This window comes from Sinocyclocheilus grahami, unplaced genomic scaffold (assembly GCF_001515645.1).
Source record: "Sinocyclocheilus grahami isolate Dianchi unplaced genomic scaffold, SAMN03320097.WGS_v1.1 scaffold285.1, whole genome shotgun sequence".
Lineage (NCBI taxonomy): Eukaryota > Metazoa > Chordata > Actinopteri > Cypriniformes > Cyprinidae > Sinocyclocheilus > Sinocyclocheilus grahami.
This window is the reverse complement of record NW_015505464.1, coordinates 261,834-280,405: the sequence shown is the minus strand read 5'-3', so window position 1 is coordinate 280,405 and position 18,572 is coordinate 261,834. Positions and strand designations below refer to the sequence as shown.

Genomic DNA, 18,572 nt, shown 5'->3' with positions numbered 1-18,572 from the left:
TTAATTAATTAATTAAATATTTATTTTACATTTCAGAATATAAATCAATGTTAATTCAGCTCTTAATTTGTCATATATATATATATATATAAATAAAAACAAAAAGTACCGAATTGATAAGCAGTATCGGTAAGAGTAGTAATACCGTTAAAACCTTAATGATACCCATCCCTACCAATAATGAAATATTGCAGAATATAAGAACCTGTCCTGGGTAAACAAACCATTAATCTATTTAAGGCAGATAGATACCCTCAAATTCATAATGTAACGGTGGCCTGCCAGTAAGAGACAATTTTATTTAAATAAAACCATATACTGCCTTCTGTAGTCACTTGTTGTAATGTCTATGCAGTGATTTAGTAGTCAAAGACAATGTCATCTTCATTTGAGGCCTTCTCATCAAGTTTTTAAACACAGTGTATGCAATTGCAATTAATTTATTAATCCCCATGAAATTGTGTTTATTTATCTGACCGCAATTTAAAAAAAATATGGTGAGGGACAAGTCACAAAAACATATTTTTTGTTACTATGACTGTTGATATCCAACCACACAATAACAATGATGCTTTGCATATGGGTTATATCATAGAATTTAATTGCAAGGAAGCATGTTTCTGATACCTGCTGCTGGTCGGCCATGGAGTGGATGTTACCGAAGGAGGGGTGGCTGTGCTGGCTCGACATGGTTGGCTCAGCGGGGGAGAAGCCCAAGGCGGCAGGCTGGCAGAGGGTAGAGGAGGGGGGCTTGCATCCTGAGCTGCTTCCACCTTCATAGAGAAAAGGGGAAAAAAACGAGAGAGATTTCAGAAGACACATTGCTAAAGTGTATCACGCACGCCAAGCAAATACTGACATGGGTGTGGGGAGAAACACTGCACTGCAGGGGGAAGTAGAAATATGAACACACATCCTCACACACACCATATTGGAAGTCAAACTGAAGGCATTTTCAGTCTCCAGCTAAGAGATCTTTGAAATCTCCTACAATAGGATGGAACAGTGATAAGAATGATCGTTTATCCTCTCAAGAAGCTCCAGTTCATTTTGGCTGAGAAATTACAGCACCGTTCCTCAGGTCAGCATGACAAGCGTGCGTTGGAGGTGGGAATACACTGCTATACACCTTCAAAGACCTGAGAATGGTTTCCAATTCTGAATAATTCTCTCAACTTTCTGAGCAGCATGTGTTTTTCCGACAGCTACTGGCGGACAATATGCAAACGCCAGAAAATCACTGTACTGTATGTCACTGCCAACCCGGTGGAACAAAGAAAAACTGCTGTATGACATTGCACACCAAAATCTCAGTGGATGATGGGAGTGACTGGGAGGCAAGCAGAGCTATCCATGGTCCTGTGCTGCCACTCGTTGGCCAAGAATATTCTGCAGCTATTGCTTTCAAATAAAGGCTGCCTGCTATAGTGCTGACCTCAAATTATTCAAACTCCAAAATCCAAAGAAAATAAGAAAATATATTTAGCATATTTTATATTTTTTTGTTGGTCCACAATGCATTTTCAGCTTTGTTTTAAGCATTATTTTCATAATAATTAACCACAATTTCGTTTGTAATATGCCCTGACATTTTACTTTTGAGTTTTGTATTCCCATAATTTACAGTGACTGTCATTATTCGTTTTTATTAGTGTAATACTGTATGTCTATATATATATATACACATACACGCACACACTAGGCCTATATACAGTAAAATAATATATATAAATAATCTATATTGTATTATATTAAATAATTTTAACATTTTAATTTAAACGGCAGTACAATGATTAGCTTATTATAATAGTGAATCAATACTTTGAAGGGGTCATCGGATGCCAAATTCACTTTTCAAGTTGTTTGAACATAAATGTACGTTGGAAGTGTGTGTACACATCCATCCTATAATTATAAAAATCCATCCAGTGCTTTTTTTTTTAAATCCCTATTTTAAAATCCCCTTTCTCAAACCAGGCTGTTCTGTGATTCCTGTCAGAATGTCGTAGTTCTGTACAGGCCCCTCCCACGATAGTTGATTGACAGTAGCGTTTCAGCACAGACTGGACTGGTGTCTTGCCTTAGCCCCACCCTGAGTGAGCTGTCATCAGTCCGCCATTGTGTTGACTCTGGTGCAGGGGAAGACAAGATGTCTCCGATTAAGCAATTGAGGTGCTTTATTGTTGGATGTAATAATGAATATAGCAATCGTCATTTACTCCGAACATCTGAGCTGCTGAAGATGCAGAGGATTAACGTTACTTTCACTTTGAAGTGAATGCGCCACTCCCGATCAGCCTAAATGCATCTATGTTCACTCGAATCATTCGTAATCCAGCCTCATCTACAGAAGAAGTGAGTATAAGGGTTTTTTATGAATCTTTGCAAATCACCTTTCCTAATAATGCGCTAATTAGCAAGTTTCACGATGAATGCGGCTAAAGTAAACAGTCTCTCTTAGAGCAGCTCGGAAGAGATGGGCGGGGCCAGCAGAGCTCATTAACATTTAAAGCAACATGGACTATAATGGCTTGATAAAAACAGAGCTGATTTTGACAGGTTTATAAACTGTGTTTTTTTTACACTAACATTGTGAAATTTTAACCAAAGTATGTTATAGACTTTTAATTAAGACCCTAAAGAATCATAACTTGTGCAAAATGAGCATCAGATGACCCCTTAAAGTAATACTATATATATATAGCAATTTATGTAACAAGAATGAGAGTTGTTTGCATGAAATAAATTAGATTTTGGGGGAAAATGTGCTTTGTTGTCAGGAAAGTAATATCACAATCCAAAACGTAAAATCTTAAAACAGGCCTAATTGTCTATTTGCAAAATACGGCTTCTAATTTTTATAACCTAGACATTTTCTAGCCCGGTTTTGTGTGATTCACCCTTATAAACTAATATCAAGCCCCCAACTAAGAAATCTCAGACCAGAGCATAAAACCTGTGTATATGTACGTCATATATTAACACGAAACTTTTCACAATGCAGGCCAGAGAAGTTTTTGGAGCTAGTTATTTGTACAAAAGACCAAGGAACTAACGGAGCAATAAACTACAGGCTTATAAAGAATTAATGCTGTCCCAAATTTACTTAAATTTTAACTGCAGGATGTGATTTTTTTTGCACACAAAAATCCACAAGCACATTGAACATTCATAATGCACAAAGGAAGTAACGGACATCCCGGGAAAAAGGCGAGAACGTGCCGAGAGTACAGTAATTAAGTAAGATTGCTGAGTGCAGAAGCAGGGACGTGAACGTCTAACGGGGGGATATGAAATGGATGAGATATTCCACAGCGAATGCTTTTATTGCTGCTTTCAGGGGCTGACAGGTGAGGAGTAATGGGGGGTGAAATTTATCAGTGACACATTACAACTTGAAATAGCCGGCCGATCAATGGCCGTAGCTTAAACAAAGTGCAAAACGACACATCTGACCACCATCAATCCCAGGGAGTGACGGCAAGCATTGCTGTTACATGCCCATAGGAGGAGTCCCAGCACCAACTCACTGACAGGAAACCTGCCTGGATATACATATGTGACTCATCTCCAACTGCTTTTTATTTGCTCAGACCCCGTAGCAAATGACAACTCAATCAATGCCCAGTATTGCAAAACATTTTCAATTCATCTAAAAAAAAAGACTTGTGCAACAAAAACCCACACAGAGATCGCTTTTGGAAAAAAAATCACTTTTATAACATCCTGCAAAAAACACGCTCTTGTTTATTTCAATTCATTTCCTCCTCCTCGTTTTAAGAGGGAAACAATGAATAAAAGAGCGCGACCTACTGAGCACCAGGAAAAATGTCACACTGTGCCTTTAAATGCTGAAATGAACACATTGAGAACTTCCTGAGTGTGACACCCCCCTTCCTCCGCTCTGATTGGCAGAGGCCCCCTCCCTCTCTTCTTCCCGATTGGCTGCTGGTATCCAAGGGCTGGGCGGCGAGGTCTCTATAAATAAACCTGGTAGCTTGTGCTGTATCAGCAACCCTTCCCACAATGCCGCTCTCGCCCTCCCTTTCCCTGCCTGTTACCTCTCTTCTTTTTCCCCCCTTCTCGCTCTCAAGCTACACTGATCTGGCCGATAAACGCCACCCCCGAAGGGAGCGAATATTAATAAAATATAACAGGACACATGCTCCTCTATAGACACACAGGTGCCTGGGTAGAATTTATTGTCACATGCGCAAGTGTCACATTGCAGCAGTTAAATATATCAGGTGGTGTATGAAGTAATCATCCACTGCAATTAACCATGCAAAGACACCCCCCCTCCCCCCCGTCATCAACTCATTCTACATCCCCACAGCTGACCAAACACAGCTGCCAGCTGCCAATCACAGTGTCACCATAGCAACAGACCAGCCTACTCCCTATCTCTAATGCACAGGAAGAGGATGGTTGTGTGTGCATGCGAACAGCTGAACAGCCCTCCCCATCACTCCCACCTCACCCTTCCCATGTCCGTATTGACCCCCTATCTTATTCCCTGTTAGGGTAATGGGAACGCTGGTGCTACTGAGCCAAAGTTGGACACACCATGATTGGCATGAAGGGAAAAGAGGACAGCGAGGAAACTAAGGTTATTATCCGCAACTTATCTGAAAAAAGAAAAACATGTTAAACGACCACCGTAAACAGTGACTCGAGAGGCTCCGTAATTCCTGTGCATCATAAAATCAAGTATCCAATGCAGGAGGGAAAACGTGACCTTAATATGAAGCAACAAGTTGGTGTTGTTTGAGCGCATGTCGGAAAAAGGACATTGTAGACATACAGTACATAGAGGTGAATAAGGCGAGGATGTGTGTGTCACATCATGCCCCCTGTCTAACGTGCGCTTGCGTGCCCGCAGATGGCAGGGTTACATGGATGTCATGCCCCACATTAGAGGACTTCAGGTTTCAGAAGCTCTGAAACTCTGCCCAACAATATTACGGGTAGTTGCGAGCAGGTATGGGATCTCCTATCTCACCAGAACCTGAAAGAATTAATGTGCGGTCACATTTTGCAGGCAAAAAATATTTTGTCAATATTGCAGAACTCACATAAAAGTCACTTTCAATCCAAGCAGTTTTCTGTTGGTCAACATACTAAATTTGTTTGACCAACTTGACCATTTGCGATATATTTCGCCCTCAAGTGAGGTTTCCAATCGAGTGGGTTTCTATTGAAATGACTGTATTTCGCCCACAAACATTCGCCAAACAATGTTAAATGTGACTGCAACTTTAGAAAATTAGACAGACATTACTGTCTGGGCCATATTTCCATGGCCCAACATTCAATGGGATAGTTTGCAATCTCGTTCATATGTGCCGTCATTTAAAGATACTCATCACTTCCCACCACTACATTTAACTGGGAAAAAAACATGGGAGGAAGGAACACGCATGCATCGATTGCACTGGGGGTCATACTTAAAGTCCCCCTGTAGTCAAAAATGTTATGCTTTAAAGCTCATCTTTGATCATAAAAATGACTTATTTAAATTTTAGTTTCTTGTGAAAATAATTTTCTCATGCCTTAAAATAGCTTGAATGCAACTCTACACCCTTGCCTCATTTACTATACGCGGATCTATGAATACGCAAATTAGCCCCGCCTCCACTCTGTCACACAGCAGCCAGCCATGAGCCAGTGCGTCTGACTCCGGGCTACTTTTACACTGCTGCCGCAGGTTATTATTCAAGTTAGCGGTTCTAAATACAAATAAATAAGCACTAACAGCACATGACATCGTGAAAATAGGGGGAGATATTAACAGTTGGCGAAACATCTACAGAAAAAAATATAACTGTTACCGGATTACAGCACATGACATCGTGAAAATAGGGGGAGATATTAACAGTTGGCGAAACATCTACAGAAAAAATATAACTGTTACCGGATTAACCTAGCTGCCTTCTCACTAGACCCTCTGCTTTGCAGCACAGTTAATGATATGTTAAGGATAGGATCCCTTGACGCGATTGGTTATTGAGTTTTGTGATGTAGCAAAACAAAGGCTTTTCAAACCGCGTTTCTGTGACTGCCTTTGGGAAACTACAGTTTTAAGGAGAAAATACTGCAATGGTGTTGATAAATGGATTGGCACATGGGTTTGTCTAAAAGCATATTAAAAACAACACATAGACAAATAAACAATATAAAAAAACTTGATTTTCACCACAGGGGTCTTTAAGTCTTCCCAAAATCAAGTTTGACGAAAGATGATTTATTTAAGGACTATATGATCTTGTGCCGCCTCCCAGAATCTCCCACTGGTCATCTCCACTTCTGATTCTCAGAACTCCCTTATTTGCAAGAGGACACCATCCGGCTTCTGCAAAACTTTCAACCTTTTCACTAAGTTCAGCACCTCTCACAGTGTTATGCGATATAACCCCTTCCAACCTTTCCGTGGCGGCCAAATCCCAAACAGTACCACGGAGTACTTTAAACAGTCAGGCCCCCACAGCTGAGTCAGACTCCACACTATTAATAAAAAGACATCTGGGTGGATGCCTCATACAGTGACACTGGTAAATTGAGAGCTCACACAGGGCATTAAAAATAAAATAAAATAAACCCCCCACCTCAAAATACATCATTAGCAATAGATGTATGACGACTGTCCACAGCAACAGCCAACACTAAAACAAGCACATTACTGTCTGAACGTTGGTATCCGACCAATGCTGATATGGGTTTTTCAATTGCTTCTAAATTCACTAAAAACATTTGGCTGACAGTAGATTTTGCAGAAGTCCAAATTTTTGGTCAATCAGAGATGGTTATCATCTAAATGTGATCTGAAAATGGCCTAAAAATAAAAAATGGTAATATAGGAAAGGCTATTACATCAGTCATCCACTAAAAAAGTTGCCATTTGTCGGCGCCAATAGCCTCATGGGCAGCGCGCCGACATAAAGTGCTAATTTGGGGTGTCCCGAGTTCGAATCCCGGCTTGAGAGCCTTTCCGGATCCCACCCCCTCTCTCTCCCACTTTGCTTCCTGTCATCTCTACACTGTCCTGTCATAATAAAGGCAAAAGCACCAAAAATAAATCTTAAAAAAAAAAAGTTACCATTTCTTGCTATCACCATTAAGTTTTAAGTCCGCTTGTCATAAACAGATGCATGCCGACTGCTGTCATGCACAATGCTGAATCTCCACCCCTCTTTATCCTTGAGTTTTAAACACGAGCCGCGGGACTCTAAGGAGCTTACGTGCTGATCTCTCGGTGGGACTGCACCTTCACAGCTCAAGGCGACTGCGAGCTCACGTTAACACCAGACTGTCTAATCTAAAGTGACCAGCACTAATCAAGCGCCCCTTGAGTAAAGAGCCACTTGCTCCAGTGGAGGTGGATGTTGACACAGAGTGAGGAGTGTGGGCCTATTCGCGTTGTTTATGTTCTTTCTTGGAAAGAGCACAGCAAGGATGATGTGAGAGTGAGTCAGGAGACAAATACAGACAGAACGAGAAATGTGAATACCTGAACAAAAGTGTATGTGAGCATCGAGAAACGGGGATATTGGGAAATATCGGTAGGAAAAGTTGCTTCAATGTTTAATGTGTTGCCTTTGATGAAGCTGAGCTGGTGGTGGTGGTGGTGGTGGTGGGGGGGGGGATAGATGGTGGATGGATGGGGTAGGATTGCCGCTCTGGACCTGCAGGTACACTGGGTGTGCATCTGGTGAACAATAACATGTTTTTGTTCTGATTCAAGCCCACCGCTAATCCAGCAGGAGGCAGGGAGATGACGAGCCAATGAGCATGAAGGGCATTTGTCACTTTTTCCTCTGAATATGTGAAACAACAGATTTTATCGGCACACAAAGATGAAAACTATAGGCAGATATTTTTCCACAATGGCTCGTGCACTAGTATAGATGGGTTTATGAAGACTAGAATAATAGGAGCATTGAAGATAATTATTTGTTATTAGTAACATTAGAACATTAGAACATTATTCGTTCATTCATTCATTTGTGGTTATAATTTGGCCACAAAAAAGTAAGTTTGTATTGCAAACTTAATAAATGGCTTTAAATGCTCAGAGGATGTCTGGAAAAGTAACTTCACTGATCTGAATCAAGAGCTAAACATCTAAATGTTTTCAGCAAATTAATACATACTGTTAGAACCAAAAGAAATCAATTTATCATTTAACTTAAAAATACAGTTTCTTTATTGGCATCTTTGGTTCCATGAAGAACCTTTGAGATGCACAGAACCTTTCCATTCCACAAAAGGTTCTTTATAGTGGAAAAAGATTCTTTAGATTTGTAATTTAATTCAAACTATGAAAAATTGTTCTTTTAAGGACTGTTCAAAATTTATTCTGGTTCTTCTATGACATCGCCTTTTAGGGAAAAAACCCTTTAAGGAACCTTTATTTTTAAGAGTGTGAATATTATAACATCAGAAAAAACTGCTATATCAATATGCTATATCATCAGCAACATCCTATATTCTGTGTTAAATGAAACTTTATATTTACCCAAAAGACAATAATTATGGATTTCAATGGATTTCATGTGGCAAAATTGTGCGTTTCACCTTTAGACTGAAAACCGGTGAGCAAACAAACATGAAAGGCAGCATGAGGGAAAGGGGCAAAGGGCAAGGAGTGGATGCGTCGCGTTGTTTGTATGAACGCTGTGACTGTCGTTCTCTCTTTCACAGTCCAAACTCCATGCACCTTGATTCGGGGCTGTGATTCTCTGCTGATATGATGTCTTCAGATGCCCTATCAGCTCTTCCCTTTTTCTCATATAGGTGGATCCACAGAACAGAATTATTCCTGCAGCTTTCCCTGAACCTAATGGGTTACTTGCAGTTATATCTATCTTTAAAAGAGTTACTCAGGCTTCTGAAAGGCAGTTATACACACAGAACTTGACACGCGAGACTGGGGTGGGGGGACAGAAATAGCAACAGGAGAAAAGTCAGCTGGATACACAGATAAAAATAAAAATTTAAAGCAGACAATGCAAAAACACTCTAAACATTCAAACGATTCTGTTACTACTCATCCCAAAATCCTTTAACCCTTGCATCAACAATAACACATATAAACAATCATCCAATTAGAAGGAGGTTGAGGTTAAAGTTGAGACAGCAAAACACCTGACAGTCTACGACTCTTCATATTTAGTCTCGATCAAGCCTACTGTGCAACAAGTGTATGAATTTTCATTGCAAACTTTGGACTTTTTGGACTCTTGTTTTGAGTCATTTAGTGCAAACCGGTTTATCACTATCATAACAAGACTCAAAAGCTGTCAAACAACCAGTTTATGGATGGTTCATGACATCAACTTTGTGTCCAAAGTTCAAATGGACATTGGAGTTTGAAGCTAAATCCAGATTTGTGTGGTGTGGGGATAGTACTTTGCAGTGTCTGTAGATTACTTGTTTGGAAACTTTCTTGAAATGGGCCAATTAAGCAATTATATCGTAACTGCATTAAGCAGATTAATGCTTGACCGATAATTGAGTCCTTTCATTCCAATCCTGAACTGACAGAGAATGGGAGGGATGACAAATAATGAAGGTTGGGCTAAACCAGCCTATGTCTAACAAACCAACTGCAACTGTACATTGATATATAACCAAACAATGAGCTGATGATCACTGCACTTTCCTCCAAAAATATTCAAAACCACTCTTTCACTGCCATCTTGTTTCATCAACCAATTATCACTTACAGTGAGGTCTTCTATTTTCAATATGGTTTGCTTTCATGTGAGCAAAATAGTTTACTAGACGATAATTAAGCCTTTGTTCAACAAAATCATCAAATGCAACAATAGTCTTTGACATGATGACATGAATGTTCTGAAATACTGAATCAATGTAAAGAATGAAACAAAAAATTACAGGACAGCAATCTGATACCACCACTAGTGGAATAAAAAATAAAATAAAAATAATCTGCCATGACAACAGCCTTTTCTTGTGTCATAACAAGTCAGAGTCACACTTATCTTTATCATAAAGTCTTAAAATATGACTAACAAACCAAGAAAAGCTGTTTTGTGACAATACAGTACATGCTGGTCCACAGAACAGCATTCTGCTGCAGCTCTAAGATTCCCAGCAACAGTGCAATCACTGTGAGCTCACACCTCACGTAGAGCTCCCATAGCTCACAGAACAAATTACCGCGCAGAAGTGACGCAAAGCTCAAGCAGCCTCTGAAACCGTTCGAGAATGCGCCTATTCCCATGATTGTTTGAACATGTTATGTTAAAACAATGATGGGAAAAGAAGTGCAGTTCTGTAGGGGTAGCTGAAGTGTGTGAAACATTTGACTAGGCTAATTTACGTCCGGGCTAAAAGGGAAATGTCCCTGGCTGGGCTAATTTTCTACCTTGGATAATCCAACATTAATAAATAAACATAGCATTGTACTGATTTTTAGTAGTTGATCATATAAAATGATGTACATTGTGCCAAGGCTTAACTACTTTCACTGACAAAGCATAGACCATTAAAAGCACTGATGACTTCCAATGTACCAGACAATGTTTTGACCCAACTGTATTTACATTCTCAAAACCCAACTAAAAGCTAATGTACTTCCTCAAATTCCAAAGCCCTGTCATCACCACAATTTGCTTGCTTTTCCCTCAACATTCCATGCAGTTTTTGGTGTTGTTGACTGGATTCGTGCTGTCAAGGACAAACTGTATTTAAGCTAGGATTTCTAATGTTTACCATTGGTCAAAGGTAAATATGAACTTCAACAGCAACTAATGTTTGACAAATAACTGGATGTGACTTCATTACCCAATAGACCTGACGTGAATGAACGCCTTTCCTTTTTACTTCAACAGAACATGAGTTCTATAGGATGAAATCATGTATGAATGGACACAGATTTCCCAACATCCACGCATTTTCACTCTCTTGCGCAGCACATGAACTGGTGTAAATTTGTTATAGATGCAAAAAGAGGTTGTACTAACTTCTTGCAGGCTTCCGTAGTAGGTGTGACTGGGGTAAGAAGCGATTCTGATCTGTGCTGCCAATCCAGGATTCGGTCGGCAAATTTGCGACCATTCTGTTAGAAGGCTGCGGCTTCTCCTCCACAGACGAAGTGATCACCATCTGAAATGCTTATGTGTTGGCCCGTGATATCCAAAGAATGACTCTAATCAAGTTTGTTGGGGATCCCAAAATGCACTGAAAAAGTCGCTGACATCAAGTATAGAATAATCCTTCGCACATGCCTATAACTTCAGTAAATAATCCAGTAGGGTACATCCAATGGTAACTAAACACAAGTTTGAACCGTGAAGGCAAGTTATAAAGATTAGGATTTAAAGTTAAGCACAAAAATATCTTTCAATTACTTGTGAAATCCTGAAGTGACAGACAGAAGAAACTGATGAATGAAAAAGGCACCATTAAGTTATTTCAAACACCGTTTCATTTCTGTCCTTGCTATTCCCTTTATTACTATAATATTCTAAGGCAATGGATTGGGTTTCAGGCAACAATGCTCACTTTTGGCATAAAAATATACATATTCAAACTATGCATGTCTTATATACTTTATAGAGCTATATATATATGTATATATATATATATACTCTGCAACACACACACATATAGATATATTTCTCTGTTTATACGGGGATGAGCTTATTTGGTTACTAAAGTTTGTTTTACTTGTACTCTATCTAGATTCATTGTCCCACAATACTGAGTGGATTCCATTGGACAAAATAGCAATAACTTTTGGAGAAACAGTTCACAATAGTGCGATAAGACTGAGATTCTTGTTGAGACAGGACCCCCCACTTCAATTTTCCAAGCCAGATAATTCAGCAGCTGACAAGGAAACCAGAGCTAAACCTGGAAGTGTTGGTAGCCTTAAAGGTGGGGGTGGGGGTCTCAATTTTCAACACCATTTACCCCATTACTCTCGCTAAAAATAGCAGGCGTTTCTTAAATTCTGTCTAGGTATCCTACAGTAGCTTAAATTAGTCAAAGAAGGCAGGTTCGCTCGGCAACAATAGCTGTGCTGCCACTTTCTTCAGTTAAAATCTGAATCCTGATGAGCGAAAAAATGCAGCTCCAGGTAAGAAAGGTATCAATGACTTCCTTACGGGAAAAAAACGAGTTAACCTTCCTCCTTGAATGCAACTGGCAAAGCATGTAGGTGTGTACAGGCGACCTTATTCGCTGGCAAGTCAAAAAAAGAGGGGAGGAGGGAGCCAGGAGCTCAAGACAGGGGTGACAACAACCTATAGCTTGTGATTAATGATTTCGTGGGCTGCAGGATCAAAACAAACACGTGCATGCACAAACAACTACAACGAGTCAAAGTGCTGAAGTGCAAGTTACAGGCACACAAAAAGCATAATTACTGGAGAGGGGAATAAAAACTTCCCGCTTTCACTATGATACTTTTTCACAATACAATGAGGGTGAGAATAGAATTTAGTCTCTATAGAGCGCGAACGTCAAACGAATAGACTGCGCTTCCAATCGCACAACCTCTTCGGTTCTGTAAAGAGACGTTTTGGTTGCGTGAATGTGCTTGGCATTTAAAAAGAAAACGAAAAAGATATCCAGAAATAAGTCCAAACAATCCAAGCGCCCCGTTCTCTGGTCAAGCTGTGAGAGTTCAGTCAAAAGTTAGGATTATAATGGTCGCGCTGTTGTCCAACCGAGCGCTGTCAAGTCGCCTCAAAGAACAACAGAGACCGTTTAGCTCGCGACTGACAATCGACAACTTTCCGTCGACCATAAAAATAGAACTCAAAGCGTCAGCAAGTGTCTTCGTGGAAAAACATCAGCTGGCAAACAATTTGACGTTACTTCCATCCTGAGCTGTCACTGCGATCGCAATTCCGTGCAGTTTAGTTGGGCTTCCGCGTACACTTTCAGATTCATTTGCCGTCGTAACTCCCGCTTTTGGATATCGACCCTCAGCCGTAACGCTCCTTTCGTTTGAAAGCTTCTCCACTTTATTTCATTTCCTCCGAAAAGGCGTTTTTTCCAGTCAGTCTTAAGTCATACTCTCTGCTTGCCCGTTATTACTCCTTGTTGTCGAGCCTCTCTGGCCGGCACTGGATCCACACCCTGCAATGAGGATTGTTCCATCCACATTCAAGTGTAGGGGGGATACAGAAGAGCCACTCTGTAGAGGAGCTCGGTTGACGCAGCTCCCCACGCTTCAATGTTTAAACACCAAAAGCGGAGGGCTGCCATGAAACACGTTTCAAAAGCAGTGACGCATGACTATGTGCTTATTTACCCAGATTTCATCAGATCAAACCAGGCTGCACCACAAAACACATATTCACAAGCATTTAAAAGACCTAGCATCCCCCTTTTCAGTTTAGTGGCGCCACCAAGCCACTTCTCTCCATTTATAGTAACTCCGCAGATATAGATATTCACACACATATATATAGACCGCTGGAATCATTAGAGGCAAACCACTAAACACAATTACAACGCTCTTATTTGCCGCGAACAATTGTGCATCAAACAAAACGTAGGGCTAACCTTTGTAACGCGTAACGCTGCAACCAAAGTTATTGGAGGTTGAGCCCTCACAAGAAGGTCAAAGAAAAGAGGGTCAAGGTCTTAAAAGTATGTCTATATATATATAGGTTTTAGTAAACACAAAACATACTATATATATGAAAAGTACAGATGCAAAAGCCTCTAAGTGCCGTCTGAATTTTTTTTCTAAAATTAGTATTTTTCTGAGGCTCCAAGGTTTATGTTGTTATTTTTCTTTACTGGCAAAGAAAATAACCTATTAATTGCCACTGAAGTGAAATTACTGAACCTAATTTTAGAAGAAAATTTCAAACGGCACTTAAAGGCTTTTGCATCTGAACTCTTCATATATATATATATGTATATATCCTTTGTTTACTACAACATTAACGTAGCCTAGTTGGAAAAAAAAAACTTATTGCGCCCATTAAATTCCTGACAAAGTAGTAGCTGACTCCTTAAAAGAGAACTGAGAACATTTACAAACAAAAAAAAAAATCCTACCTAGAATTCATAGACTGATGTCATGTCACTGACATAATTTGAAACATTTAATTCTATTTGTAACAATGCTTTGGCAACACTGTGTGCACATGATAAAGAAGTTATCTTTAAGTTTCATCAAACTATTCTGTGCTAAAGCGCGCACACACGCATATGTTCCCTTCCATAGAGCTGCTCCTTTCTGCTCGCGCGCGTTCAGGGGTGCTACATTCTCCACCCCCCGTGTGCGCGTGCGTAGGGTCTGTTGCTATCCGACGCTGAGTATTGCATTTGGGCAAACCTTAAGTGATCATTAATCATTCATATTACCCGTTAACGTAGTTATTATACCAGTTATTAAAATGAAAACGTGATAAGGCTTGAGATTTAACAAATAAGAAATGGCAAACAAAACGAGAGTATTTTAGCTTAAGCTACTTCAAACCTTTCTCCATGTCATTTCTCATTGTATACAAGCTCTAATAACAATTTGAATAACTTCTGAATAGTCTTAAAATCCTTATACTAATAACGGGTTCGTTATTAAAAAAAGACAACTTTTTATGTAAAAAAAAATGGCCTCACATACAGTTTAAGTTACAGTCTTTACAGTTTCAATTTGTATTCGCATTTGTACTAAATTGGGACTTGTGAGGATATAAAAACATCATGTGAATACTAAATTGAATGTTTGATTTTTTTGTAATTTGACCATACTGTGATTAGGAATCATGTTTAAAACCATTGCGTGCGGGTTGGTAATTCCTCTGTTCTCCCCTAAAAGAGTATAAGAGAGGGGGGGTCGATGGTGGTGCAAAACGAGGTTAACCATGCCGTCATTCATCCTCCATGACTCCACAGAAGCCCGTGTGTATGCATCTTTTCACGTATCTTTCTCTTGCTAGGAGAAAATGATCGATATGACTATTTTAATGAGTGGTGTATAATCTTTTTAGACATTAAATTATCATTAAAATAAATATTTTCGCTTAAATTGTAATATAGCCTACATTTTGATAAAATAATAATTTAAAGAATGAATAAATTGAGCTAATAAGCTAATAAGAAAACATAAATGACGGATTTATATAAAGTAGTATTAAATAAAATAATTTATGTTCGTTATTAGCTTGCAAAATTTATACAAAACGGCAATACTTTTGAAAAAAAAAAAAGTAAAATACGTTTTAGGATTTTATTATAGTTTGCTGTGAAATAGACTCATTTAAAACTTCAAGAAAATTCTACTTTCCTCTACCTCTTTTCTCTCCCCCGCTACAGTAGTGCACACGCCTGTGACAGCTGCGGCAGCCCCTTATGTGTCACATTATTATTTTGGTTTGTAAAGCATAAAAGCACAGATAAACGTCTACGTGTATAAGTGAGCTGGTTCTTGAGAGGAAATGTGACTCGGTTCCAATAAATCACCTTTGCAAAGCTCCCAGACACCCGAGATTAAAAACGCAAGGCGAAGATTCCGGGACTCACGTGCCTTGCAGCAAAATTCCACCCGGCAACTACACATTGTACCATGGTAACAGCCCTGCCATTGGTCCCGGGTGCGTTTTGAAATGACCAATGGGAGGGCCGGCAGCGGGTGATGCGTGTTGCTAGGTAAACATGATGCAGTGGGAAGATACGGTAGTCGAACTTCACTGAAGAAGCTAGCAAGCGCAAAAGGAACGGCGGGGTAACACAGCAGCGAATTACAATTACACTGCGGGGAGGTTGCCAGGGTTGTGTTTCAGCTCTGCTCACGCCAGAGATGTTTTTCCCCCTCCATTTTAAAGAGTGCATTACAGAGTTAAATTTGTTTGTTTGAACACATGCAAGTTAAATAAGGCAACAAAAATGGTCTTTCCACTAGGAGCAGAAGATGGGGATGGCATGCTGACCAAAACAAATCATATACTCTTCAGAGCTTTATTTTCAACATCCTTATTGACAGGCAGAACGGCCAGATATACATCACAGCACTCCCAGCAAACACTTCCCATTGGCAACTGGCTTGTCCACCAACAGTGAGATATTTACAACTAAGTAAAGCTGACCTCCTAGTCCCTAAATATTTAAAATAGCCACCTAAAGTGTGTGCTTTCTTTGGACCAAGTCGATTCTGTATATCCAAGAGCAGTATAACAAAACATGCCAATTATGGAACGAACACTTAAACAGGTCGGGAACAGAACATCTAGCTAGGATCACAAAGTGCCCTCTCACATTCAAATGGCAAAGAAGTGACCATTAAAAATAAATCAACATTTAATTCAGGATCCTTATGTTAACAGTAAACCACGTTTTAGTGCTTTTACTTTCATTTTTTAGTTGTGAGCTAGACCACTCTGTTGTCCTCAATAATTAGATATCCTACAAGTGGTTTAGTGATGCCACTCTATACCAGGGTATGAAAGAACATGCGCAGAATACAAAGCTGTAAAAAACTTGTTTCCAAACAGAACAGTTGTCCTCATTACACTAAAGTTACCTGCGACAAAAATGGCCCAATGTTGCTAGTGCCATGGAAGTTCTGCCAAGAAACCTAAGATGGGGTAGGGTCAAGTTTACCATTACAGAAGTTTGAAGTTTCATCCATAAATAGGTTGTATGAAGTGCCATGCTTGAAGTTATGGATACAAACGCTAAAGATGTCCAACACTTTAGGACATGGTACCATAAACCGCTAGAGTAAATCACAGCAAGTGCTTTAAGAATTAAAATACTTCGGTAACTACAAAAACAATACCTTCAATTTCTTTTTATTTTACAGACATTAACAAAAACAGAGCATCATGTATGATAAGACACAATTTTGGATAATACATTTATTACACAGCTCTCAGAAATACTTAATTCTGATTGGCCAATCGCAGAATTTAACAGTAAAATATTTCTGAATAATGGCCTCCAACCAAGGCATCACTGTATAAATGATTGGTTGTCCAAGAAAACCATTTCCTACAAAGTTGTAATGTACTGACTCTCTGCACTCTTCACAAATAAGATAAAATAATTAAATAAATAAATAAAAATTTTCCGTTAATGCATTTATTTGTTGAGTACACTGTAAAAAGCAATTTTTAGAAGTTGTAAATAAAACAAAAGATTACTGGAATATGTTTTACCTGAAAACATTTGAGTTATTATTCTTAAAAATTTAAAGTTTAATTCAATGTGTCATTTGACATTTCTTTGTAATTCATTTTGAAATTTACTAGCAATTTCTGAGTGACAATTTCACCAACTTTTTCCAATTTTTCAATGTAACTTTGTAATACGTGAGAATGTAAATGTCAGCCAGTCATTACTGCAAAAAAAAGTATTACTTAAGTTGAAAAGGTTTGTTGCAATTTCAGTATAATATTCTAACACAATTAATGTATGAAGAACGGGAAAAAGCTTATTCTTTTATTCTGTTTGTCTGATGAAGAGCCACACGGCTCGAAAGTCACCTGTGGTGAGAACATGAAACATTTTCACAGTTTTGGAGCTGTGGTGTACCAACATTTATTTTTTCTTATTGCTTACAACAGTTGAGCACCCGCATTGAGGTAGTTTTTGCCCGTTAAATGTGCAAATTTTTTTTGTGGAAAAAAAGTTTATTTCAATGGATTTACAGACATAATAATAAAGTGATTACTACAGGCACATCACGCTAAATTAAATATGTTCTGTAATAATACACCCATGTACATGATGATCAGGAAGAGACAAAGCTTGACAGTATCTGTCCACACGTGTCAGTGCACTTACGCCTGACCCTTTCGTGGAGCTAGACGCAGGAGAATCCCCACTGTTAATCCCTGATGAGCCTTCCTCCCACCCTGCCCTCCCTTCCGCAGCACGACCTTTCACCTGAAAACCACACATCTAACACTTACACAGACAGTCAATGAGAGAAACAGTGAGGGCGCTGTTATCCAGTCCACACCAGTGTCACCTCTTTTTGATGCAATTAATCTACAATTATTTATCTGGGGTGATTTTTTTCCTACAATGGTTAATGCATGCATTAGGGTTTCTAGATATAATGGCATGGGCAACAATAGAGGGATTAGGGCTTATTTTCTCTCTTAAGAGGTCAGGGAGAGTTTATAAGATAGATCCGGTTGCTCATGTTCCATTCCTACAGGTGCCACTGGAAGCCTTTGGGTGACATAACAATAAGCAGCAAGATATAAATATTACATAATTTTACACACAGAAATAAAATATAAAACAAACCAAAAATCAAGTTACATAAACCATACTAAAAAAAACAAACAAAACAACTTATAACACTATATAATTGGTTATATTAATGCTTTACCTGGGATTAACAGAAAAAAAAGCATGCAAAGAGCTCTGATAATTGAGAAGGTACTGCTGGTCCCTCCTCTACTGCCTCTAGTGGCCAAGCCAAATCACTGCAGGAATGGAGAAGCAGCTCTGGCAGTGGGAGAGAAAAAGCCTTTTTAGATCAGCACTTGGTGAATCTAATGAATCAAGGACAGGTTGTTTCTAACAACAACAACAACAAAAAAGTAAATTTAAAAAAAGTATATATATAT

General features: G+C 39.1%; 1 protein-coding gene across 3 annotated transcripts in view; it reads right to left on the bottom strand.

Annotated features, from left to right (window-relative positions):
• LOC107600491 (dual specificity tyrosine-phosphorylation-regulated kinase 1B-like) overlaps nucleotides 1–18,572 on the bottom strand; it is a 50,885-nt gene that overhangs the window by 12,983 nt on the left and 19,330 nt on the right. Inside the window, exons 1-2 of one of the 3 annotated variants that reach the window (XM_016292403.1) lie at nucleotides 10,989–11,384; nucleotides 628–773 (exon numbers count right to left, since the gene is read on the bottom strand). In XM_016292403.1, coding sequence (XP_016147889.1) covers nucleotides 628–773; nucleotides 10,989–11,130 — 288 coding nt within the window. In that variant the 5' untranslated portion in view covers nucleotides 11,131–11,384. Of the gene's footprint in view, nucleotides 1–627; nucleotides 774–10,988; nucleotides 11,385–18,572 lie in introns of those variants that run through there. The other 2 variants (XM_016292404.1, XM_016292405.1) reach the window with 2 other exon arrangements.